The following is a 26,853-nucleotide window of genomic DNA, read 5'->3' on the forward strand; positions in this document are numbered from 1 at the left end:
ACAAATAGAGCTTTCTTTTGGTGGTATTTGATCACCTCTGCGGTTTTTATTTTTTTGCGATATACAATTTTGAGAAAAAATTAATATTTTAGGCCGATATGTATTCTTCTTCTACATATTTTTGGTAAAACAAAATTGCAATAAGCGTATATTAATTGGTTTGCGGAAAAGTTATAGCGCTTAGGGGATAGCTTTATGGCATTTTTTATTAATTATTTTTTACTAGTAATGGCGGCGATCTGCAATTTTTTTTTTTTTTTTTTTTTTTAGCAGGACTGTGACATTGCCGCAAACACACACTTTTGACACTTTTTTTGGGACCAGTGACACTTATACAGCAATGAGAGCTAAAAATAGCTACTGATTACTGTATAAATGTCACTGGCATGGAAGGGGTTAACACTAGGGGATGATCAAGGGGTTAAGTGTTCCCTAGGGAGGTGTTTCTAACTGTGGGGGGAGGGGACTGACTAGTGGAGGAGGGAGATCTGTTTACATTGACAGATCCTTGTTCTGGCTCTTTGAGGAGCGATCGCGGGTGGCTGGCAGAGATCGCGGCCGCAGGCCACGCACATCAGCTCCGAGCGCGCACCCCCTATAGCTTCCTAAAGCAGCCGACATACAGTTCGCACAGCCATGCCTACCTGCCACAGTACAACTGCAGCAGCTGGTCGGCAAGTAGTTAAGTGGTTGTCCATCATTATAGAATGATCTGCTTTCTCCATGGGCCATTCTCAGTGGGTAGGAGGCTTGTCCCCAGTCTTCTCCAAAAGCCCCTGTCCTGGTTGAGTCTGTCACAAGCACATGTCCAGGTGAACACTGATGCACAGATACAGCCGTATTTACACAAGTACAGCGGTGTACAATTCTATGGCCAGCTGTTCGCCCCACTTGCAACACCTCAGGTGTGGAAAAATGCTGTGACCTTTATGCCTGCAAACATCTGTGTGCATGAGGCCTTAAAGTGGTTGTAAACCCCTGAAATAGAAAATAAACAGAGTACAGTGGAACCTTGGTTTACAAATAACACGGTTAACAAGCGTTTTGAAAGACGAGCAACCTTTTCTTTTAAGTTCTGAATCGGTTTGTGAGTGTTGTCTCGCAAAACAAGCAGAATTCAAGCTAATGGGCGGTGCAGTACCGCATTTGGCCACAGGTGTGGGGGCGCCAGGGACACTCGGAACAGTTCAGAGCCGTTCGGAAATGCTCAGAATGACTCGGAAACACTCAGAAATACTCCGTTCCCGAGTGTTTCCGAGGCTTTCTGAGCTGTCTCCGAGTATTTCTGAGGCTCTCCGGCGCCCCCCCCCACCTCTGGCCACATGCGGTATTGCATGTAATAGAAGTCGTTATCTTCGTTTCCATTGACTTCTATGGGGAAATTTGCTTTGATATGCGAGTGATTTGGATTACAAGTATTCTCCTGGAACGGATTATGCTCGTAATCCAAGGTTCCACTGTATATCCTTCTATAGTGTATAATTGCCTTGATCCAAAGCACCGAGTGTCATTTCTGTCTCCTCTCTCCTCCCTTTGCTATCTGCATTACTCGCTTTTGACAGGTTATCCTGACACTACAGAATCTCGGGAGATGGACCCCCCCCTGCACACAGAAGGTGATTGATAGTCTCAGCTGTGCATGTAAAGGGGGCGGTTCATTCTCTCCACTCAGATCTCAAATTACACTCAGCTCTTTGCTATGCAGTGTGTGATAGAAGATCCCGTCCCCTACTTTTTTGGCGCTTAGGAATAGCCTTTGATCTGTGTGTTTTAGAAGGCTGGAGAGAGGAGTTGGCTGCAGATAAACAGGTACAACTTATGTAAGAGGATTTGTTTCATCTCTGTGTATCACCTGAGGCCAGTCACTTCAGTGCGTAAGTATGTAAAGGTTTACAACCACTTTAAAAACTAAAGGTCATTTTAGTTTTTTCAGGGTACTTTGTAGGCATATTCAACATTTCTAAAAGTTTTTTAATACATAGTAAAACTTCTCTTTTATGTTCACTTCCACTTTGATCTTTGGTTTTCCTTTTTTCGGTTTGCTGTGGCTCCTCCTGTCCTGAGTGATTCGGTGACATGATTTCTATCCCGTCATCTTTGTGTAGAACTGGTTTGTGTTGTGTTCATTCTGCTGTTACATATAAATTGTGTTTTCATGTGTCAGGATCTACAACAAGTTATGGTTTCTGGTCCAAACCTGAACGAGACGAGTATAGTGTCCGGTGGATACGGTGGAAGCACAGAGGGGATCATTCCCACCGGCAGCCTGAAGGGTAAGACGAGTGACCACCTATCATTCCTGTGTATATTTGGGTGCTCTGGGGGGGATAATTCTGTGTTTTAGGATTCCTGCAAGTCTCAGCCCTGTATCTGGTGCAGCTATATGGACATTGAGCCAGGAAGCCACTGTGACCTTTATTTGCCTGAATGTCCTCAATGGGAACTGTCTGTGTTGCCCATAGAAACAGGGTGGTTTTCCAGAGCAAATCTGAATCTTCTTGGGCCTTTTCCTATCCTTGGCCCTGTTTTTTGTTTGGATATGTAAAATTATATTTTGGACAATATACATTATTTATGTAAGAAAGTATGTAATGATCATCATATATTCATCATGTCTATGAATCAGACCGCATAGATCTTTGGATTCTTTATGTTGTTTTTCATTCTTTAATGTGCATAACAAACCGCAAGACAAATAAAGGGTGAGACTGATTGGTGGGTAGATAACTCGGTCTGACCCCATTCAGGCTTCTGCCTTGGTTGATGGGGGGGGGGACATTAGCTTTAGCCTATAGCAGAGATAGTAAACCTTTGAGAAGTGGAGATCTACCTAAGCGACATGGAAGAGATCAAAGATCACCGGGGTGCAGCACCCTTTTTTTTTTTTTAAAGATATTAAGGGGGTTGTAAACCCTCAAAGTTTTTCACCTTAAAGCAGAGTTCCGCTTAAAAAAGTCAGCAGCTACAAGTACTGCAGCTGCTGACTTTTAATAGTCGGACACTATTGATGTGCTGGAACGAAGCCCCGCTCATCCCCCCCCCCTCCTCTCTGCGGCGCCGGCATTTTCACCGCGTGGCGCGCTGTGACTGGCCGGGCAATCATCTGGGGGACCTGTAACGTGTCCCCGATGATTGTCGAGAGGGAAGGGGGAGAGGTGAACTTCCTTCCGGTGCCGCGTGCCCCGGGAGGAAGTGGGAGCTGGAACCCTCTAAAAAAAAATGTGGCATGTCAGGGGGTCACCTTCCCTTAAAGCAGAAGTTCCATTTTTGGATGGAACTCCGCTTTAATGCATTCAATGCATTGAAGTGAAAAACCTCTTGTGATGCAGCAGCCCCCCAGAGCCCCCCTTTTACTTACCTGAGCCCGATCGTTCCTGCGCCGGGAACGAGCACACCCGCTCCAGCCGGTGTCTTGGGTACTGATTGGATAGATTGATAGCAGCTCAGCCATTGGCACCCGCTGCTGTCAATCAAATCCAATGACATGGGAGCTGGGGGGCGGGGCGGAGTCCTGCTGTCTGTGTCAATGGATGCAGCAGCAGGATGCTGGAGCACACCCGCACGGGTTCCCTGAAGGAGAGCGTCTCTCCATCGGGACACCTGAGAAGAGGAGGAGCGCTGCTGAGGGACCCCAGGAGAGGAGGATCGGGGCCACTCTGTGCAAAACCAGCTGCACAAAGGAGGTGAGTATGACATATATATTGTTTTTTAAACTGAACCTTTAGTTATCCTTTAACTAGCAAGGCCCCAATAAAAAGGATGGCATAAAGAAAACCTATAAAAATATAAATAAACAAATGTCACTGTAAAAAAAAAAATATATATATATATATACACACACTTATCTATTTTAGCCTGCACCGGTTCGGTCATGTGATCTTCCCTGCGGCAGCTGCAGAGGAGACAGTGATTGACAAGGGCTGGTAAAACCTGGAGCGGTGACGTCATCCATAGGTTCCCATGTCCCAGCTGTTATTGGCACTCCCTCCTCTCCCCTACATACGCCACTGGCTCACACAGGTGAGATAACGTCACCAGATTGGAGTGGCCTGAAAATAGGTTCAACATAGATGTTAAGAGGAGAAGGGGCATTTTTAAGGCTAAAAAAAAAAAAAAAAACACTTTAAGACCAACTAACATACATTTAGGCTACAGCAGGGGGTCTCAAACTGGTGGCTCTCCAGCTGTTGCAAAACTACAAGTCCCATGACGCATTGCAAGGCTGACAGTTAAAAGCATGACTCCCACAGGCAGAGGCATGATGGGATTTGTAGTTTCGCAACAGCTGGAAGGCCGCCAGTTTGACGCCCCTGGGCTACAGGCTGCCTTTTTGGGCAGGCAATGCTGTTTTCTGTAACAGCAATCCTAGCGGCTAATTTCCGGCTGGATTGAGGTTACAGGCGGCTGAAGGGGATCTCTTTCCCCCTCTCATGCTCTCTGCACTGGTAGTCAGTGATAATGTTATTTCAAACTACCCTCCCTATTGGTGGGCAGTGGCAGTAATTAACCCCTTTGTGCTGCATTAGTGGCACCAGTGTCAGTGTTAATTACCCTTTTATTCTGCATTAGTGGCCAGTGGAAGTGTTTTATTAACCTCTTCATGCTGCAGCATAAAGGGTTTAATTAACACTGACACTGGTGCCACTTATGCAGCATGAAGGGGTTAATGTGCTGCTATTGGCCACTGATGCATTAATTACCAGTGACAGTTAATTACCCCTTTGTGCTGCATTAGTGGCACCAGTGTCAGTGTTAATTAATCTATTGTATGCTGCAGTATGAAGGGGTTATGAAACACTTCCACTGGCCACCAATGCAGAATAAAGGGGTTATTAACACTGACACGTGCCATTATTAACCCCTTCACCGCTCTCCCCTCACTGTAACAAACGTGTTACTTGCATTTAGGGTGCCAGCGCCCCGCTCTCCTGCCTCCCGGCCTCTGAATGACAGCCAGTCAAAGGCCAGGGCTAGAAATCATCTGTCAGGTGGAGATCACTCCACCTGACAGAATGTATTACTTTCCACACTAGTGTCGAGTACACCCCACTGCAGCTCTGCATGTGTGCTGTGGGATGTGTGATGTGATGGGGGCATCGGCTCAGCTCAGCTGTTGTATCTACATTCGGCAGGTGCGATCAGGTTCTACCTGTCAGATGGCCTCGATCGACAGGTAGGAATACTGTAGTAGGTACAAATACTGTAGCTACTGACTTTTATTAAAAGGACACTTACCTGTCCAAGGATCCAGTGCTGTTCTCACTTGGGCCATTTCTTCACCAGTATTTGGGTCCCTGGAGATGCAGTGTTTAATGTGGGAGCCCTGCTGTAACTCCCTGCGGCTTCACAGCCAGCCTCCCACTGCCCATGCACAAGTTGCACTGGTTTGTGAATGGACCCGCAGCCTCCAGGACCTGCGATGTGTCCCAGGAGGTTGGGTGGAGGGGTTGCCATTCAGATCGCTTAGGCAACTCAAGAAGAGGTGGAGCGAGTGCCTGGCAAAACTTCCACAGTCTCCAATTCATCTCCTGATAGTACAGAGCCTTGGGGGCACTCTGCACGTGCTCAGTTTGGTGTGTATTGCTAGAGAGTTTTTCTAGGGAGGGTGCATGTGAACAGCACAGGGCCAATCAGCACTTCCCAGACAGACAGTCAAGGGTCATGCATTTTTTTTTCTTTTTAAATCATACTTACCTAGTTGGATGCTGCATCTGCCCCCCGCCGGTTCTAAGGCTGAGAGCGATCATACACCACTGATCGCTCAGCTCTCACAGCTCCAATGAGCATAGGTTAACTGTCAGTCATTGCTATCTGCTCTGTGCCCCCTCATTGGAGCACTGGGCTGTGGAGGGGGCAGGAGCTAATCGCTCAGGCTCTCAGCGGCTCACTAAGAGGCTGAGCCAGGTGCCTGTCCAGGCTTATAGGTGTATCCCGACCATATGGTCACGATCTTTCCCCAGCCTGGACCGGCTCTGTGACATCAGCCGCCCGCTGTCAACTGAAAACGGGTCACAGGTGTGCAAAACAAACTGCATTCCTGTGATCCACAGGAGAAGTACAGCCAAACACGCTTTGGCTATACTTTCTCCTTTCATTGGGAAATGTGCCTAAATGCATCTAGCGTTAACGCGCGCTTTATGCGTGTTTATGCATTTTTTTCTGCCCAAATGCTCCTCTCCCGAACACTCTGATGAATATTTTTTTTTTTTTGTTTTGTTTTTTTTGCCTGTAAACGCTTCTTTTGTAAATGCTTTTGTGTGCATGGCTAACATACAGGTGCGTTTACAGGCTGAAAAAATAAACGCCAAATGCCTGTAAAGTTAGCGTTATTTCTACCCAGTGTGCATGAGGCCTAAAAGCGGTATTAATCCTAAACACTAAAGTAATTAATACAAGTGACAGTGCGATCTGAGTTCTTTGATTTGATGTACGCTCAACTCATGACCGGCCAAACTGTTTAGATCAGTGTTTTTCAACTCCAGTCCTCAAGGCGCCCCAACAGGTCATGTTTTCAGGATTTCCCTCAGATGAAATGGCTGTGGTAATTACTAAGGCAGTGAAACTTGTCAAATCACCTGTGTAAAATAATGGTAAGCCTGAAAACATGACCTGTTGGGGTGCCTTGAGGACTGGAGTTGAGAAACACTGGTTTAGATAATGGAGGAAGGAGCAGACAGGGAGCTTCCAAGGTATCATCATCTCTGCAAAACCGGACAGGAACCATCGATTGAATTGTCCCTCCACTGGTCCATCGTTTATCCTAGGAGTGGGTGGTTCATGTAAATTCACCTAGTCCAGCGGAAATTAAAATTTCCGTCACATCACAAATGTCACTTCAGCATCTGCATGACTAAATAGAGGAGAAACTACAGCTATAAATATCCCTGAGATGGAAGGAACCCAGTTCACACCATTCCTGACACACACATATAATCATCCCACAAGGTGTTTTTTGCCTCTTTGTAGCTCGGGGTTTAGCAATCACAGCGCTGGGGTTTGGGGTTCTTCTTTTCAATGGAGACTCTGTCAAAGTTGTTTGCATGTTCTCCCCAGGGCTATGTGGCTTTCCACCGCGTGTTCCAGTCTCCTCCCACAATCCAAACATAAACTGGGAGCATAGCCGAATTTTTGTGTGTAGCCCTGATGTGACTGGTTCAGTGTTCTCTGTACAGCACTGCAGTATATGTCAGAGGTATACAACTGTATAATAATAATGGTGTGTGACTGTGGGGGGGTAGTAGAGTGCAAGCTCCTCTGCTACAGAGACTGATGTGACTGGCTCAGTGATCTCTGTACAGCACTGCAGTATATGTCAGAGCTATATAAATGTATAATAATAGTGTTTGACTGTGGGAGGGCATTAGTGTGCAAGCTCCTCTAGTGCAGAGACTGGTGTGACTGTCTCTGTACAGCACCGAATGCCCATTAAAAGTACTTGAAAGTAGTTCAGTTTTTCTTGTAGTGTTAATTAATCATTTTTTTTGAAGTGTAAGAGGGAAGTCACATACTAATGTCTGTGATTGTATCTTCTGAGTGTCGTACCTAATAGAAGGTCTAGACTTGGAAGAGTAAGGCTGGGTTCACACCTATGCGAATTGGATGCTGGTTTCCCCCGCATCCAATTCACATAGCAGGAGAATATGACCGGCTCTCTATGGAGCTGGTTCACATGTCTCCAGGGAGGCTGCGGAGTGCACTGCACAGAAACTGTGCGTCTTTGGCTCAGTTTCAGGGCAGAATTCAAAGATTCTGCCCTGATTCGTCCCTGAAACGGAGAACAGAGACGGACAGCGTTGCTGTGCGATCCGCAACAGGTTTAGGTCTGAACCGAGCCTTAAGGTCTTGTTGATTTTAAAATGTTCCTCCCATACCTGTTTAGACTAGATGATGAAAAGTGACTGCCAGGTTTGCTGGTGTTAAAGTAGATGTAAACCCTAAGGCCCCTTTCACACTTGTGTGACTTGGGACTGCCAAGTCACATGACAAGTCCTACCCCATGATTTCCAACGAGTACCATTCATATCTGTGCGACTTCAAAGTAAACCCTGCACTACTTTGATCTGACTTTGATGCGAGTTGAGGTCCGTAGACCTCAAGTTTACACAGGTGTTCCCTGAAATCGCAGCAAAATTGCGCGGCTTTCAAGTCACGGAAAGTGTGAAAGGGGCCTTACTGAATGACATTATTTTGCTAAAGAAGGCAGGATGGGTTCCAATTATTTGACTTGTGTGACAGCCAATCACAGCGATCTCATGATCGAAAAGCCTGTCTCCAGCTCCTGCCATTCAGAATCCTTCAAAGGGCCAGCGGGAGCCAAGGCATTAACAACCCCCCTACTGGAAACATTCTATAATTTGGAGGTATCTGCATATTCTTGGTCATAAAGGTATGGGTAATGGTCAGGCATCCACACACTTGACCAGATAGGGTAGGCCAAAATCTCATTGTTTAAGTGGAACTTTAATCAGAAAATTAAGTATTGATAGATCACTTCAGGTTGGCCCCTTTTTCAGGTATAGCTATGTAAAACATTAAACAGTGTCTATACTGTTTACATTCCAGTAATACAAAGTCTCACCCTGCTCTGCGCATGCTCAGTTGCTCTCCATTTGTAGGCACTGTGTGAATTTGTAGAGGTCGATCTGCTGACAGCCCTAAAGGGAAATTAAACCCTTCTATCCTTTACAGCCAAGGACGCTGCTTCTGGTTGATCTGCAACTGCCATGATGTTGCACATGTGATCAGTTATGACACCAGCCATTTGATGGTTTGACAGTTTGGTTGAGGACAAAAGCAAATGTGAAAGTTAGCAATTCCGGCATTACAGGAATGTAACTGTTTTTTAATCCGTTAAATCAATGGTTTTAGTTACGCTTTATGATCTACTGCTGTTCGGGGGCTCTGGGCTTCAGCAAAATGGCGACCTCCAGCAAGAAGAAATAGGAGCAATGCCGGAGGCAATTTACAGCACACACTCTTTTTGGTAGCATAAACATTAATGTGAAATATATGTCCCTTGCTAAAGAACATTATTTTTTATCAAGTTGTTATGAGTTCCACTTTAAGTCTGTGTGGTAAGTTTAAGTTAGTAAGTAACCTGTCAATTGCAAATCTTTGCATGAATAGTATAATATAACCAGAAAAGATCTATATTGCTTCTCTGTGTTGATAAATTGGCAGTATTTTATTTGGTGCCTTTTTTCATGATCCCCATTCTCTGTTCCTGCAGGGTAGAGCTCGCCCACTAATGTCATTCCCTGAGTCGCACCGTATATGCTATAATACTGAACATTTTAACCAAGGTCTAGGAAACAACTAAGTGTGGTGTTTTTGGATTGTGGAGGAAACTGGAGTATCCAAAACCTATCCATTGTAGTCCATAAAAGGCAAAAAACCAAAAGTTCCCTCTTATTTTGGGGATACCTTTTATGCAACAAAAGTCGCCTCTTAGCACGGGGAGCCACACAATATTCGCAGATCCAGGAGGTCACTGGTCTTCACAAGTTTCATACCAATCTGATTACTTACTTCAAAACAGTTGTACCTTAGGATCAACTACATCTTTTTGTGTGTGGATGGTCTTCATCTCTAGACACCATTCTTGAACATTGTTTTAGGAATCTGGTATTTTCTTTCTACTATTGGAACCTAGAGTACATACCATTTTATCGGTAAACATTTGTAGCACCCTGGTGTTTAGGCAGGGTTGCTAATAAATTTAGTTTGCCAGGTAGTAATTGTCCTGGCTAATTGTTAGGAGATCCACTGATTTCTCCCTAATTCTGGAATTGCTGCACTTCTCTCTTCTGTCACTAGGTGTCATTTGTAGCTGGTGAATTAGATAGACAAGGGCATAGCAAGGACAGTTAATGAATGGATGGGGTGCCCCAGCCAATAGGCAAGGGTTTCTTTACATCCCTTGGCCTGCTGGGAGAGCCTATTTATTAAGGTGGAGTCAGGTGATCGGGGTTCTGTGCCACCTGGACGGCTGTCTGTGTGGAAGCGTGGCATGTCGCCCCTGGCTGCTAGGCCGGAAGCATGAGGCCTATCCTGGGGACACTTGGCTGTTTGAGGCCTATCCAGGAGCAGGAGAAGCAGCGTAGGGTTGGGACTGCAGGATTGGAGTCCAACCGAGTTACGAAGATTCCGCCCGGACAGGGAACTGGTTGTGATCGGAGGTAGAGGGGAAGCTGTTGTCACTAAGGGACCATCCACCTTGTTACCAGAGACTACTGTGAGTAAGCTGAAGACAGTACCAGAGCAGTCTTCTCACCAGCTGGGGACGGTGAAGAAGTGGGAACGCATTAGCAAGTGCCAAGCCAGGGACATAGCAGGATAGCGGGGGTGACGCTTGAGAAGTATACAGTGGGATAGCTGTGGAAGAGCTCAGGGGATCCAGTGACGACTGGGATCTGGAAATCTAGTGTGAGACTGGGAGCTCAGCGATTGAAGATCTACAGTGGGATACTGTGAGATAAGAAAAGGACTGTTCTGTGTTACAAAGAGTTATGTACAACCACTGTTGGTGACTGTTGCAAGATTAGTTGGGGACAGCGGTCCTACCTATTCAGAAGTGTCATCCGGCTGGAGGCCTTCCACTATATAGCTGTCTACCTATAGAAGTCTCGGAGTCTGCCAATTACCATTGCAGCTACTCAAGGGTGTCCTGGCTCTAACCAGTTCTCCCACAGTTCTGTTAAGAGACAATAAATCTCTTGTTTGCATTCAAAAAGTGACTGGCGCCCCTGATTTCATCACACCCACCATGCCTGGTAACCCACTCTACAAGGAAGGATGTTGACTTTCCCTAACCTTTGAGGTCACCATTAGGCCTCTGGGGCCCCGAGGCCTTGCTACACATTCAACATGACATCTTAACCACTTGCCGCCCATCCGCTGCAGTTGCACTGCGGCAGAATGGCAGGGCTGGGCGAAACGACGTTATGTATTGTTTCTTCGCCCTGTGGCTCCGGCGGCACGTGCCCCCCCCGAGCCCATGTGAGTGCCTGGCAGTCACGATCACCGCCGGGCTCCCGCGATAGCTCAGGACACACGAAGAACTGGGATCTGTGTATGTAAACACATCGTTTCTGGTTCTCTGAGGGGAGAACAGACAGATCGTCTGTTCATAGAGAGTATGAACAGCGATCTGTCGCCTCCCCTGCACAATTCCTTTCCCCCCCTCAGTTAGAACACACACTAGGGAACACATTAACCCCTTGATCGCCCCCTAGTGGTTAACCCCTTCACTGCCAGTGTCATTTTTACAGTAATCAATGCATTTTCTATAGCATTGATCGCTGTATTAATGCCAATGGTCCCAAAAATGTGTCAAAATTGTGCGACGTGTCCGCCATAATGTCGCAGTCCCGATAAAAAGATCACCGCCATTACTAGTAAAAAAAAGACTAATAAAAATGCCATAAAACTGTCCCCTATTTTGTAGACGCTATAACTTTTGCGCAAACCATTCAATATACGCTTATTGCATTTTTTGGGGTTTTTTTTACCAAAAATATGTAGAAGAATACATATTGGCCTAAACTGAGGAAAAAAATAGTTTTTTTTAATATATATTTTTAGGGCATATTTATTACAGCAAAAAGCAAATCGTCGCTCTTTTTTTGTTTATAGCGCAAAAACTAAAAACCGCAGAGGTGATCAAATACCACCAAAAGAAATCTCTATTTGTGGGAAAAAAAGGACGTCAATTTTGTTTGGGTGCAACGTCGCATGACCGCGCAATTGTCGGTGTGCCGAATCACAAAAAGTGCTCTGGTCAGGAAGGGGGTAAAATCTTCCGGGGCTGATGCGGTTAATTAAGGTGGTTGTAAAGTCTTACATATACCCAGTGAAGTGACTGACCTCAGGTGATACAGAGAGATGAAACAAATTCTCCTACTTGGGTTGTGCCTGATTATCTAGAGCAGGGGTCTACAAACCTTCTAAACAAAGGGCCAGTTTACTGTACTTCAGGCTTCAGGGGGGCCGGACTGTGGCCAGTGGGAGTAGAAAGTGCCCCATCATTGGTTTTAATGGAGAGAATAGTGCCCCATTGGTAATATCAATGAGAAGTATAGTGCTCTATTGATGTGTCCGTAGAGGAAATGGTACTCCATGGTTGTCAGTTGGTGGAATAGTGCCCCAAGGGCCAGATGAAAGCAAGCAAAGGGCCACATCCGGCCCCTGGGCTGCAGTTTTGAGACCACTGATCTAGAGCCGTCTTTCCCCTACAGCCATTCAAACTGCAGAATTTACACAGAATCTCTCAGCTCTGAAAAACAGGGGGCGGAGAGCTGAAGTTACATCAGTGAGGAGAGCTCTGAGACCTGATTGGATTGAAGGGACACACCCCCCTTCATAGAGCACACAGCAACAGATTTTTTCAGAATGAGCTTGGCTGAAAAATCAGCACCACATCCCTATAGTTACTGAAGAACAACAATGCATAGGTGGGACTTTAAAAGTGCCTAAAAACCTCTTCTCTGAATAACTAACGCTGCACATGTAAAAGATAGAAACTTTTTTTTATTACAAATATGGTAAAAAATACATATATGGGGTAATGCCCCTTAAAAACATGAATATGTACCCACACATCACACACAGGACTTGAGGCTGTCAATCAGCTGGAGGTCCCTCCCCTGTCACCATTTTTCTCTTGGTGTCAGGAAAATCTGTCAGAAGTGAGTCATGCTGATAGCAGAGGAAGGAGGCAGCTGACAGAAATGGCACTTGACAAATAACACGTGCTCTGGACTGAGACATACACTGTATATAGAGATGTGCTTTGTTCATATTTCATGTCTGAGGTTAACAACCACTTTTAATTATTTGCTCACCGCTCTGTATGTATGGTGTGTTTTAGATGGCCTCAGTGATTGGAAGGTGGCCCTGGTCTATGGTCCGGTGGCTCACCTGCTTTTTTGGCATCGATGAGAACAGCCCGTGTAATGCTTTTATAACTTTTAGGTCACGGCTGTTTTATATGTTCCTACGTCTGGCAGTGTTTATACACTTTATACATCACTGAGGAAGAAGAGAACAAAATAATACTTTGAAACACGTTGGGTGCTCCTGCAGCAACCAAAATTTAGACAGAAGTTGTCTTTAGTTAGGCAATGTTGGTAGGAGGTATAGGTCTTTATGTATAACCCATTCTGCAATATATGTTTATATACATCTACAGCCGCAATTTTCATTGTAGTTTTTTAATTTATTTTAATGTGTTTTTTTTTTATCTTAATAAAGTAAAGTAAATATATTTTTGTAACAGTTGTATTGTTGCCCTAAAAAGTCCCAAAACAAGAGGGATTTTTTTTTTTTTTTTCCTGTATTTGCTAGTAGGGATGTTGGCATAGGTCTAAGCACTCACTTTGCTGTCAGAATTTCAACTAGATGTAGGATCTCTTGGGGGTTTTAGAGTTAGAGAAAACATTGATGACCACTGAGCTACAGTGACTAACACTACAATGTTTAGATGCCGACAGATTTTTGTAATGTGGGAGCACCAAGAATTATCTAGGCTTGGTCTCCTCCTGATCTTGAAGGGCTTGTCGGTGAAGTTAGATCAGAGCTTTGAGTGGTCATTTCCCTCCATGATGGACCATACTCGCCTGTCATCATCATATTACCAGACTGGAACTTTATATATAGTACAGCCATCTTATGTCCCTGTTGCCTTATGTTTTAATGTCTGTGGTTTTGTTTAGGGCCCGCGGTGCACATAAATCCCCGCTACCTTGGACTCCGATTCTTGACGGCAGAGGGACAAGGTTTCTAACCTGTTGTTTTTTTTAAATTACTGTATATTAACCTTGGCATGGTTCTTAGCCTGGTCTATCAGTTTACACCAAGCCTTGTCATCGTTGCACTTTCTGGCTGGTTCTTTCTTTCTGTCAATGGCCTGTACTAACACCCGCACTTCTAAAATCTTTCAATGTTCTAATTGATGGCATTTTACCTGCAGCCAAGACTCTCAGTTTAGTTTTGTATGGAATTGGAAAGGGTCAGAAGCTCTATTGGGTTGTTAATGTGTCCCCGTTGGGGAGATTTCATCTTACTCCCTGTCCTGGTGACCACTATGTCTTGTACAAATAGTGGAGGTAGGTTTTTGAAAGTTTCTAACCCTTCTCCATTTACTATCCAAATCTTAAAGGTTTTGGCTGAAGTTCTTAAATGCTTCTAGGGATGCACCAAATTCAAAGCCTTTTCTAGACACTGAAGTTTTCATCAAGACTTTATTACCACTGTACAGGTATGTCAGATCAAAATCACAATGTCCTGATACTAATCAGAATAGTTACCTGTTGATCCTGCCAGTAACACACTTCCTGCTTTGCTTTGGGGCTGTTGTAAGAGGGAGGTGTCCTGAAGTTTACAGAGATCTCAGGGCAGCAATAACTGGTAACAGTGCAGCATAGACATAGAGCACAGGGCGATGAAAACTTACTAGATTTCCGACAGGAGCAACAGGTATTAGTTTGCAGTTATCAGTCAGATATAACAAAACACTTTTGATTGAATATTTAACAGACCAAAGCTGAGAGAAGTTCATGGATACCTAAACACCTGACAGCGGAGAAATGCCTCCTACTTTGGTGGTCAATAAGAAGAATGCCATACAGCCAAATAGACCATTGAAGGCAAGCCACTGCCAAGGGATGTTGGCCCAGAACTAGGCACTATAAGAATAAGGGGTCCATCTGCCACAGCTGAAGGAACGCCTAGCAACCTCTGGAAGTAGGCCAGTGTTCCAAGGAACCCTGTTTGAGGATGGCTACCCTAACCCTTAAGCCGGCCATAGATGGTTTGAATCTTGGCCTGTTCAGCAGGAACCATCCGAGATTCTAACCATCACCAGCCTACAGTCAGCCTGCCCATAGGGTGCTAGGTCGACTTGGGTACAACCAGCATGCCAGATTTTTACATGTGATTATTGCCAGCGGAGAAGGAGTTCCTGCAGCTGATCGCAGATGATCGCATCATCTATGGTTGGCTTTAGGATTTACATACTCTGGCATCAAGCACTGAACTAGCAGTTTTGGGTGAACTGGCTTTTTGGCTGGAGAATCAAAAATTGTATTATAGGTTCACATCTATAGCCAACTGAAATTGAGGTTGCAAAGTATAGAGTTGTGATCTAATGTATTTGGTGCATCCTTAATCCTCTACAATTATGCTTCCCTATCTGGGTGGTCTTTCTTCCTGCACTCTGATTGGGTGGCATTCCTCTCTTTCAATGATGGTGTTGGTATCTTTGCTTTATAACAATGTAGAACCATGTTTTTAAGGATGGTATCATACACCAGGGCCCCAGTAAAAGTTTCTAATCATGGTATTTTTAGAGGATACTGTTATCAATTAAGGTTTAATATTTCTGGAATCCTTGATGTTAAAGTAGGCCTTTAGGGCAAACCCTGGACCTTGATTGGCTGTGGACAGGCCAGTGTTTCAGATAAATAACTGATGTATTCGGACCTCTGTCCGGTACATTCCAACACTCCATTCAAGCTGAACGCTGAGTGAAATACCTGGCCTCTCTTCTCAGGGGCTCACTGCTGCCATCTCTGAGGGGGGGGGCAGTTTTGTCCATGTCCTCTCACAATAGACTGACCCTTCCCTTCCTCGCTAAACCATGGGCACTATACATAAATTAACTTATCAAGCTTGGCAAAACGCCTGCGCTGAAACTGAACCTATTAATCCAGAGCACAATGGAAGAGAGACAGTTTAATTATACAGCTGAAGAATCGCAAGCAAACACTGTAAAAATAGCTTCTGACTCTTCTGCTTGTTAAAGTGACCATTCCCTTTGTGCTTGTAAAGGCTGTTTGTCATCAGCAAGCTTTAGATGATGTTATGTTTGTTACCAAATTCTGGTAGACCCTTTAGGGTTCGTTTGATAAAACTGGAGAGTACAGAATTTGGTGCAGCTCTACACGGTAGCCAATCGGCTTCTTCCTTCAGCTTGTTCAATTAAGAGTTGACAAAAAAAAACCTGGAAGCTGATTGGTTTCTAGGCACAGCTGCACCAGGTTTTGCACTCTCCAGTTTTAGTAAATCAACCCCTTTTTTGTTGCAAAAAGCAGCAAAGGACGGGACAGATGCTGGAATGTTGTAACTCTTTAAATAGATAGTCTGAGTAAACGGGCCATATTAGAGACAGCAGACTGACGGCTAGGTTGGGTGATCAAAATAAGCACAGACACCCTAAGTATGAGCACAGTTGGATAATCCAGGGCATGAACAGTCATCCTGAATTCAGAAACCAGAGTGGATAAAAATCAATGATTTAAAAAAAAAAAAAAAATCAGATTTTTTTTTTTTTTATTTTAAATCAGATGTTTTTGATTTAAATCAGATTTTTTTTGATTTTTACTAAATTGATTTTGATAAAATGCTTTTGGAGTAAAAAATTATATCATAGAGCGACACATATATGAGAGTCTGAGAGGGCTGCACACCCCAATTACAATCTTTGAAAAGAAAAAAGTGGAAAGTTCCCCACGGGGCTTTTTAGCAGCAAATAGGAGTCAAATATTTTGTAAAAAAAAAAAAATCACAGATTTTTTAATTTTTATTTCAAAGGATGGTTAGACACAAAACATATATAAAAAAATAATTAAATATTTTAAACAGAGCTCATATTTTAATAAAATTTTTATATATGTTTTGAGTCTAACCATCCTTTGAAATAAAAATTAAAAAATCTGTGATTTTTTTTTTTTACAAGATATTTGACTCCTATTTGCTGCTAAAAAGCCCAGTGGGGGACTTTCCACTTTTTTCTTTTCAAAGATTGGAGTATAAATTAATCTAAAGATAGTTTTCTAACTAGGATACCTTAATAATTTTTTGTTCAGCATGAAATGGAGCTTAGTCATGTAACATGAGGCTGTTTATTCTGCAATATTTACATTTTTGGTGAACTCATTCAATGAATCCAAGCTCTGCAAACTGAGATAACATGCATTGCATTGATGCATTCACACAATTTCACAGTAGCCATGAGATAAAACAAAGTTCAAGAATATTCCTTTATCCCATTGTTTTACAAATCTATGTACACTACAAACTGTATGATTGAATTGATTCTGATATCACTGTTTTGCTAACCTCACAGATTATTATTCCAAATAGGAAACCTTCATTTTGTTTACAGATATTAAAGACTCTACCAGCAAGAATGAGTCCTTACATTTAAAGAATGCCTGTCATTTCAGATCTATCATGGCAGCGCCTGTTAGCGGGCATCCACTCACCTGCTGCTTCATCACCATCCGTTCCATTAAAGTGAATAGGACTGTCGGTGAGTCAACAGCAGGTCAAAGGAGCAGCCGCTGTGGGACTGAGATGACAGTTGCACTTTAAAAATGATGATTTAAATAGTTATTTAAATCAAATCCACCCTGTCAGAAACAGACCTCTATCCAAGGCAAAAACAAACACAAATCTGTTGATCAGACATGAGCATATAAAGCTGTGAACCTCACTTAAACCACTTTAAGATTGCCCCATAGCAGTTTTACTGCTACAGTGCAGCTCTCCTGTGCAGAATCACATACAGTGGCTTGCGAAAGTATTCGGCCCCCTTGAACTTTTCAACCTTTTGCCACATTTCAGGCTTCAAACATAAAGATATAAAATTTTTATTTTTTTTGAAGAATCACCAACAAGTGGGACACAATTGTGAAGTGGAACGAAATCTTTTGGATTTTTGAAACTTTTTTAACTAATAAAAAAATGAAAAGTGGGGCGTGCAAAATTATTCGGCCCCCTTGCGTTAATACTTTGTAGAGCCACCTTTTGCTGTGATTACAGCTGCAAGTCGCTTGGGGTATGTCTCTATCAGTTTTGCACATCGAGAGACTGAAATTCTTGCCCATTCTTCCTTGCAAAACAGCTCGAGCTCAGTGAGGTTGGATGGAGAGTGTTTGTGAACAGCAGTTTTCAGCTCTTTCCACAGATTCTCGATTGGATTCAGGTCTGGACTTTGACTTGGCCATTCTAACACCTGGATACGTTTATTTGTGAACCATTCCTTTGTAGATTTTGCTGTATGTTTGGGATCATTGTCTTGTTGGAAGATAAATCTCTGTCCCAGTTTCAGGTCTTTTGCAGACTCCAACAGGTTTTCATCCAGAATGGTCATGTATTTGTCTGTATCCATCTTCCCCTCAATTTTAACCATCTTCCCTGTCCCTGCTGAAGAAAAGCAGGCCCAAACCATGATGCTGCCACCACCATGTTGAACAGTGGGGATGGTGTGTTGAGTGTGATGAGCTGTGTTGCTTTTACGCCAAACATATCGTTTTGCATTGTGGCCAAAAAGTTCGATTTTGGTTTCATCGGACCAGAGCACCTTCTTCCACATGTTTGGTGTGTCTCCCAGGGGGCTTGTGGCAAACTTTAGACGAGACTTTTTATGGATATCTTTGAGAAATGGCTTTCTTCTTGCCACTCTTCCATAAAGGCCAGATTTGTGCAGTGTACGACTGATTGTTGTCCTATGGACAGACTCTCCCACCTCAGCTGTAGTTCTCTGCAGTTCATCCAGAGTGATCATGGGCCTCTTGGCTGCATCTCTGATCAGTCTTCTCCTTGTCTGAGCTGAAAGTTTAGAGGGACAGCCAGGTCTTGGTAGATTTGCAGTGGTCTGATACTCCTTCCATTTCAAAATGATCGCTTGCACAGTGCTCCTTGGGATGTTTAAAGCTTGGGAAATCTTTTTGTATCCAAATCCGGATTTAAACTTCTCCACAACAGTATTACGGACCTACCTGGTGTGTTCCTTGGTCTTCATGATGCTCTCTGCGCTTTCAACAGAACCCTGAGACTATCACAAAGCAGGAGCATTTATACAGAGACTTGATTACACACAGGTGGATTCTATTTATCACCATCAGTCATTTAGGACAACATTGGATCATTCAGAGATCCTCGCTGAACTTCTGGAGTGAGTTTGCTGCACTGAAAGTAAAGGGGCCGAATAATTTTGCACGCACCACTTTTCAGTTTTTTAATTACTAAAAAAGTTTAAAATATCCAATAGATTTCGTTCCACTTCACAATTGTGTCCCACTTGTTGGTGATTCTTCACAAAAAATTAAAATTTTATATCTTTATGTTTGAAGCCTGAAATGTGGCAAAAGGTTGAAAAGTTCAAGGGGGCCGAATACTTTCGCAAGCCACTGTATATATGTGTGTGATTCTGCACTTCCGCCTGTAGAGGGGGTGTGCATGCTACCTGCAGGCTGCTTCTGCTGTGATTATTCATATTATATTTATGGATTTTTTTTTCTATACTAGTAATAACGACGATAGCGACTTATAACAGGACTCTGATATTGCACAAAATCCACCCCCCCCACCCGTCACAACTGAGATCTGCCTTATTTACATAGGCAGATCTCAGTTCTGTGTGTGTTACCGACAATCGGCAGGTGCTGGCGGATATCCAGTGCCCGGCACCTGCCGATCATTGGTAATACACACAGAACTGAGATCTGCCTATGTAGACAAGGCAGATCTCAGTTGTGACGGGGGGGAGAAATGGATTTTGTGCAATATCGAAGTCCCGTTTATAAGTCACTGATCGCCGCTATTACTAATATAAAAAAAAAAATTCCATAAATATATCCCTCAGTTTGTAGACACTATAACGTTTGTGTAAACCAATCAATATACACTTATTGGGATTTCTTTTTAACCAAAAACATGTAGCAGAATACATATTTGCCTACATTTTTGAAGAAATTCGATTTTTTTTTTTTTTTTTTTATTGGATACATTTTATAGCAGAAAGTAAAAATATAGTTTTGTTTTTTGTTTTTCTCAAAATGGTCAGGCTTTTTTCTTAAATATCACCAAAAGAAAGCTCTATTTGTGGGAAAAAATGACATAAATTTTATTTGGGTACAGCGTTGCATGACCACGCAATTGTAAAGTAAAGCAGTACTGTATCGCAAAAAATGGCCTGGTCATGAAGGGGGGGGTGGGGGGTGGGGGGTAAATCTTCCAGAGGTCAAGTGGTTAACGTTCACTGATGAGGGCAGGTGTGTGCAGCAAGGATCTGAAGTGCAATGCTAAGGAACAACCAGCAGAAGGCATATGTAAAGGATATTCATTACAATAGTGTTACTAAAAACTACATTTGGGTGTAATGGCACCTTGGGTTTGATTTACTAAAACTGGAGAGTGCAAAATCAGCAGCTGTGCATAGTAGCCAATTGGCTTCTAACTTCAGCTTGTTCAATTAAGCTTTGACAAAAAAAAAACTTGGAAGCTGATTGGTTTCTATGCAGAGCTGCATCATATTTTGCACCCTCCAGATTTAGTAAATCCATTCCCTTGCCTTTCTGCTGAGAAAAGCATTTTCTGTCTTTCTCAACTCTTGTCTTGTCTTATGCCACACCCCTCTTCTTTTAATGCTCCCCTCCATCTTTGTGACATCAGATGATCATGACAGAGGAGGCCTCCAAAGGCAAAATTAAAATGTAAAGTTGGAATTTTAACAAAGATGGACCCTGAAAGCACAGAGAGCCAAAGAGGTGCTGGTAGAGTAGTAGGACGTCAACTCTCGGGCAGAAGTTGGGGGAGATGGCACCTCGTATTTGAATAGCAAGGTGATACATTATAACACCGAAAAGGAATTTTATATTTCCAACATTGGTTTTATTCAACAAGTCATCAGATGAAATGACCTTTTTCATGCTTGGTAGGTAGGTAAGGCAATTTGACCATCATGGCAGTTTAGTCCACATAGTCATCCTCTGCTTTATTACTCTTATTACATTTCTGGCGAATTTGAAAGCAAAGTATGGTGCACTTTTCTCTCATGTCTTTGTCAGGTTCGGCTGGGACATAAAACTTATATTTGTATAATAGATGCAGACCTCCATAGTCACCTAGTCTGTACCCCACATAATGGAGGCGAAACGGGCAGAGGACAGCAGTATGTGCCCAGCCTTACAACGACCCCAAATGCTTTCTGCTCTGCCCAGAGTAGGTAGATATGTAGAATTTGGGTTATTGTTTGGTTTTTACACTTTTGATTTGTGTGATATTCAACAACTTTAATCAAGATAGGCAAAGGAAGACCCGCCAAATGTGCCAAGCCAATCCCACCGCTGAATGAGCTGTAACCTATGACCCTTTCAGTGTGACGCCATATACCAATAAGCGCATTATGAGGCCATGTTGTCTGAATTCATTCTGGGATTTAAATTCTGTATAATTTGTTCTTTGTACTTTTCTGGGATTCATTTCATTTTCAGATCATCATTTCTCTTCCATTTTTTTTTTATTTCTGCATCTTCCATGCTCTTTGTCGTTTCCCTTTTGTATTTATCCACATTGTCTATTTCCCACCCTCCATCTTCTCTGCTGTCTTCACTGCCTCTTATGTCTTCCCACTGGTTTCTGTCATTTTCCTCCATTTTCCACCTGTGCTTTCCTGCTGTACTCCATATTTTTCTACTTTCCTTCTGTCTTCCCGCTGTTCTCCATCATTTTTCTATCTTTATGCAATGTCTTCATGCTGGCCAACATTCTTCTGCCTTCCTCACGCTTCTTCTCACATTCCAACATCTTTCTTTCCTCTTCCTCCCATTGTTCTCTGTTTTTTTTTTTCCTCCTGTCTCTTCCCACTGTCTTCCTTTTTTCTATTTTCCACCTATGTCTTTCCGTTGCCCTCCATAATATTTCTGTCTTCACGTTGCCCTTCATTATTCTTCGATCTTCCTCTAATGTCTTCCTGCTGTCTTCCATTATTTTCCTCTCCTCCACTCACACCTTCCCGCTGCTCCCTATCATTCTTCTTTCTTCTTCTCATGTCTTACCACTGTCCTCTATCACTGTCCTCTATCACTCTCCTCTTTCTCTTGTGTCTTTTCATTGTCCTCCATCATTCTATTGTTTTCCCTTCCACGTCTTCGTGCTGTCTTCCATTATTCTCTGATCTTACACCCGCAATCTTCCTGCTGTCTCTTATCATTCTTCCTTCTTCTCATGTCTTCACACTGTCCTTTATCAATCTCTTGTCTTTCTCTTGTGTCTTTTTTTTAATGGTCCTCTTTCATTTTCTTGTTTTTCCTTTCATGCCTTTCTGCCATCCTCCGTTATTCTCCTCTCATCCACCCACATCTTCCTGCTGTCCCCCATCATTCTTCCTTCATGCGTTCATGTCTTCCCACCGTTCTATGTCATTCTTCTCTCCTCCCATGTCTTATTTCTGTCCTTTACCATTCTTCTCTCTTCCTCCCATGTTTTACCAATGTCCTCCATTATCCTTTTTTTTTTTTTCCTTCTTTGTCCTTCTATTGTCCTTATTTTTTTAATTTTTTTTTTTAATTCTTTCCTCCCATGTCTTTTCGATATATTCCATCACACTCTCTTCTTACATTGTTACCTTGCTGTTTTCCATTTATTCCCTTTTGTACCCATGTCTTTCTTCTTTCCAATGTCCTTCTCTCTTCCCTGTTCTTTTTGCCATTTTGTCCTCCTACCTTCTGGTGCCATATTGTTGTCTTCAGAATCCTTGCCCCATAGCTGCAGCACTCCTAGAGTTCCTGTTATTGCTCCCAGCCAGTCAGCAGCCCGCAGGATAGCCAGTCATGAAGGAGATTCAGGTAAAGCAGCAATGGCGCTGTTTGTATTATTATTAGAGCTGTAGTAACTGTAGATATAGTGCAAGCAAATCCTACCCCTCTTAGATCATAGCCAAGATAGCCTCACACCATGGTCTCACCTCCAGAATGGCCAATCTACCCCAAGAAAGATTTCAACATTTTTGTACCGTAAGCTCAAGTCTCTTGGGTATAATGAATATGTCATTTGCCAGTATAATATATACTTTTAGTCACGTGACTTTTATTGGTAATGCTATTTGGCCATAATTTCTGAAAATAGTGGGCATTACGGCAATTAACGATCTTTGCTCAATGAATTAAGCAGCTTCAGGTTGTTCACGAAGCATCTGAAAGAAAGCTGCCTGTGTTGCACCATAGCAGATAATCAGATTCGAGATAATATTTTTCAGGTAAAAGTTTAAGTGTGAAGGGTAAAAAAAATGGCTAGCCGCTATGGACAACACAGGCACTTTCTCTTTCAGATGCTTTTTAACTAGGAGCTCATGATCGCTAAATCTTCGAAAGTTGAACTTCACTTCTTTCATGAGAAAGGGTCCTCTTGGTCCAATGTTTCTGAGTGTGTTGATCTCTGTGGAACCCTGCAGCTCTCACTGGTTCATTATGATGGCCTCCATGCCACTGCTGCATACTTTAAAGATATGGAGGTCAGCTGGTGGAATCAGTGAGGTGGGCCACATAGATCGGCACTTTCAGAAGTGTCAGTTTTACAGCAGAAGATGGCAATTTCTCACAAGTGAGGAGGAGACCAACTGCATGGATAGTAGGAAAGGTAAGTATTTCATATCTTCTTTACAGCTGCTTGTTTACTTGCTGGATATAGTTTGTTTGTGACCGGGTTACGTTAGAGCAAACACATTGTGTCTTCAGAGGTGGCATCTACCGCCTCCAGATGCCTTAGTGTACCTTTGGTTTAATTCTACATGGCTCCTGGATACTCAAATCCTAGGATGCTCTCTATGGGAATTCTTACCAAATTTTGGACCTGTCTCCCTATTGCCCACTAAATGCAGTAAACCAGTGGTCGTTCAAACTGCGGCCCAGGGTCCAGATGCGGCCCTTTGCTTGCCTTTATCCAGCCCTTGAGGCATTATTCCTGTCACTGACACCAACAATGGGGAAAAATTCCTAGCACTGACCCCAACAGTGGGGTACTATTCCTTCCACTCACACCAACGATGGGGCACTTTCCCTCCCACTGACACCAATGATGGGGCACTATTCCTCCTACTGACATCGACGACAGGGCACTATTCCTCCCACTGACACCGATGACGGGGCACCATTCCTCCCACTGACAACGACGACTGGGCACTATTGCTCCCACTGACACCGACGACAGGGCACTATTCCTCCCACTGACACTACTGACAGAACACTATTCCTCCCACTGACACTACCAACTGGGCACTATTCCTCCCACTGACACCACCAACTGGGCACTATTCCTCCCACTGACACCACCAACTGGGCACTATTCCTCCCACTGACACTGACGACGGGCCACTATTTCTCCCACTTACAGCACCAACAGGGGACTATTCCTCCCACTAACACCGCAGACGGGGCACTATTCCTCCTGCTGACACTGACAATGGGACACTATTGCTCCCACTCACACGAATGTCGGTGCGCTATTTCTCCCACTCACACCAATGACAGAGCACTATTCCTTCAACTGGCACCGATGGGGCATTATTTCTCCCATGGACACCAACGACAGGGGATGATTCCTCCCACTGACATCAACTATTTCTTTCCCTAATACCAAAGATGGGGCATTGTTTACTCCCACTGGCTAGTTCGCCCTACTAAAGTCTGAAGGACACTAAACTGGCCCTTTGTTTAGAAAGTTTAGAGATCCCTGCAGTAAACTACCAGACTGGCCAGTATAAGAAATGACTGTGTGGGCAAGCTCTGATGGTAATATTTATAATGGAGCTCCCTTGGGTTACGGGGTTCCTAATATTTTCAAATTAAAGTGAAGATATTTGAAGGCACCTGAAGCCCCCAGTATGGGCTACAAGACCATTAACCAGCTGGGAAAATGTCATGTTGTGCTGTAAATTCATGACTGATACAAAATATGATCTCTCATAAAGCACCGGCCACAGTAACTGAGAAAGCTGAAGGGGGATTTACACCAATCGGCCATAACATTATGACAACCCAACTAATAGTGAGTAGGTCTCCCTTTGCCGCCAAAATAGCCCTGACCCATTGAGAGCCATGGTCTCTACTAGACCTCTAAAGGTATGCTGTTGTATTTGGAACCAAGTCAGTAGCAGATCCTGTAAGTTGCGAGGTAGGGCCTCCATGGATTAGACACATGTTCTCGAATCTGGAGAATTTGGAGGCCAAGTCAACACCTCAAACAGCATTCATTGTTCCGTGGTCCAATTCTGACTCGTATGGCTGTGGACACGGGGTCAGCATGGGCAACCTGAGTGGTCTGTGACTAAGCAGCACCATACACAACAAACTGCGATGCTCTGTGTGTTCCAATACCTTTCTATCAGAACCAGCATTAACATTTTCAGCAATTTGAGTTCCAGTAGGTCATTGATTCTATTGAACTACACCAACAAGCCTTTGCTCTCCATGTGCATCAATGAGCCTTAGCCACCCATGACCCCATCACAGGTTTGCTGGTTTTCCTTCCTTGGACCACTTCTGGTCAGTCTTGACCACTGCAGCCCGGGAATATCCCTCAAGAGCTGCAGTTTTTTAATAGCTCTGACCCAGTCTTCTAGCCATTACAAGTTGGCCCTTGTCAAAGTGGGCAAATCCTTACGCTTGCCCATTTATTTCTGCTTCCAACACATTAACTTCAGGGACAACATGTTCACTTGCTGCCTAATATATCCCACCGACATTGTCGCAAGATAATCAGTGTTATTCACTTTACCTGTCAGTGGTCATAATGTTATAGCTGATCGATTGTATGTGCTCAGTTGTACTTTCTGTACATAAACCCTGTTGTGGCTTAAACCTGCCACCCAGAGGGTTCACGTGCCGATGGAATGATAAACAGTAGAGTGATTTTTTTTTTTATTATTATTTTTTTTTATAATTTTTAATTTCGGCGGAGAGTTATGGAATTTTAACTTGGGAACTGAACTCAAAACTCCAGTACTACAAGTTAATATGCTGTTCTGGATGAAAGCATGGTAGAAGGGCGGGTGGTGTGGACCTCAAAACTAGTATTACAGAGGCGGGCCACACAGAGGAATGTTATCCTGGCACTGATTCTCCCGGCTCTGGCTGGGTAATGAGAGCTGAGAACTGTCTGGCCAGGGAGCCCTGTGCTGGGAAGAGGATTGCAGCTGCCTCCTACATGTTTCGCACATCAGGGGATTAGCAGGGATGAACTCATGTGTAGTACCCAGTAAGAAGAGTGAAGGAGGGGGGATTGTTTGTGCCTCCTCTAGGAGAGGAGTAGAGGGAGAGCGCTGGGGAATAATCTGCTCCCTTTTTTTAATTAAAATTGTATTTTAAAGATTACTGGAACATAGATGACATTATTAAAAACATTTTAAGGAATTATCTGATTCTGTCAAAGCCTCCTGCAAATCACCCTCTTCATGTTTTATGGGTCTTATTGCAGATTCAATGTAAACTGACCAATACAGTTTCCTTACTTTTGCTTTATTAAATATCGTATGTCGCCGTCAATCAGACTTTGATTAAATAGGTTGCCTGGATTAGGAATAGAAGTTAGCTGAATAAAATCCATTTGAGATATACTTTTCCCTTACAGTGGGGAAAATAATTATTTGATCCCCTGCAGATTTTGAAAGTTTACCCACTTGCAAAGAAATGAAGGTTCTATCATTTTTATCATAAGTGTATTTTAAATGCTAGAGACAGAATATCAACCAAAAATCCAGAAAAAACACATGATACAAATATTATAAATTGAGTTGCAGTTCAGTGAGTAAAATAAGTATTTGATCCCCAAGCAAAACATGACTTGGTGGAGAAACCCTTGTTGGCAAGCACAGAGGTCAGATGTTTCTTGTAGTTGGTGACCGGGTTTGCACACATCTCAGGAGGGATTTTGGTCCACTCTTCTTTACAGATCTTCTCTAAATCCTTAAGGTTTCTTGGCTGTCGCTTGGCACCTTGAAATTTCAGCTCCCTCCATAAATTTTCTATAGGATTAAGGTCTGGAGACTGGCTAGGCCACCCAAGGACCTTAATG

The 26,853-nt window shown here is 43.4% G+C and overlaps 1 protein-coding gene across 1 annotated transcript in view; it reads left to right on the top strand.

The window, feature by feature from the left end:
- ARFIP2 (ARF interacting protein 2) overlaps positions 1–26,853 on the top strand; it is a gene marked incomplete in the record, with an annotated part of 101,506 nt that overhangs the window by 44,625 nt on the left and 30,028 nt on the right. The window contains 2 exon segments of the mRNA XM_073612705.1: positions 2,165–2,273; positions 13,713–13,775. Coding sequence (XP_073468806.1) covers positions 2,165–2,273; positions 13,713–13,775 — 172 coding nt within the window.

This window comes from Aquarana catesbeiana, linkage group LG02, assembly GCF_042186555.1.
Source record: "Aquarana catesbeiana isolate 2022-GZ linkage group LG02, ASM4218655v1, whole genome shotgun sequence".
NCBI classification, from domain to species: Eukaryota; Metazoa; Chordata; class Amphibia; order Anura; family Ranidae; genus Aquarana; species Aquarana catesbeiana.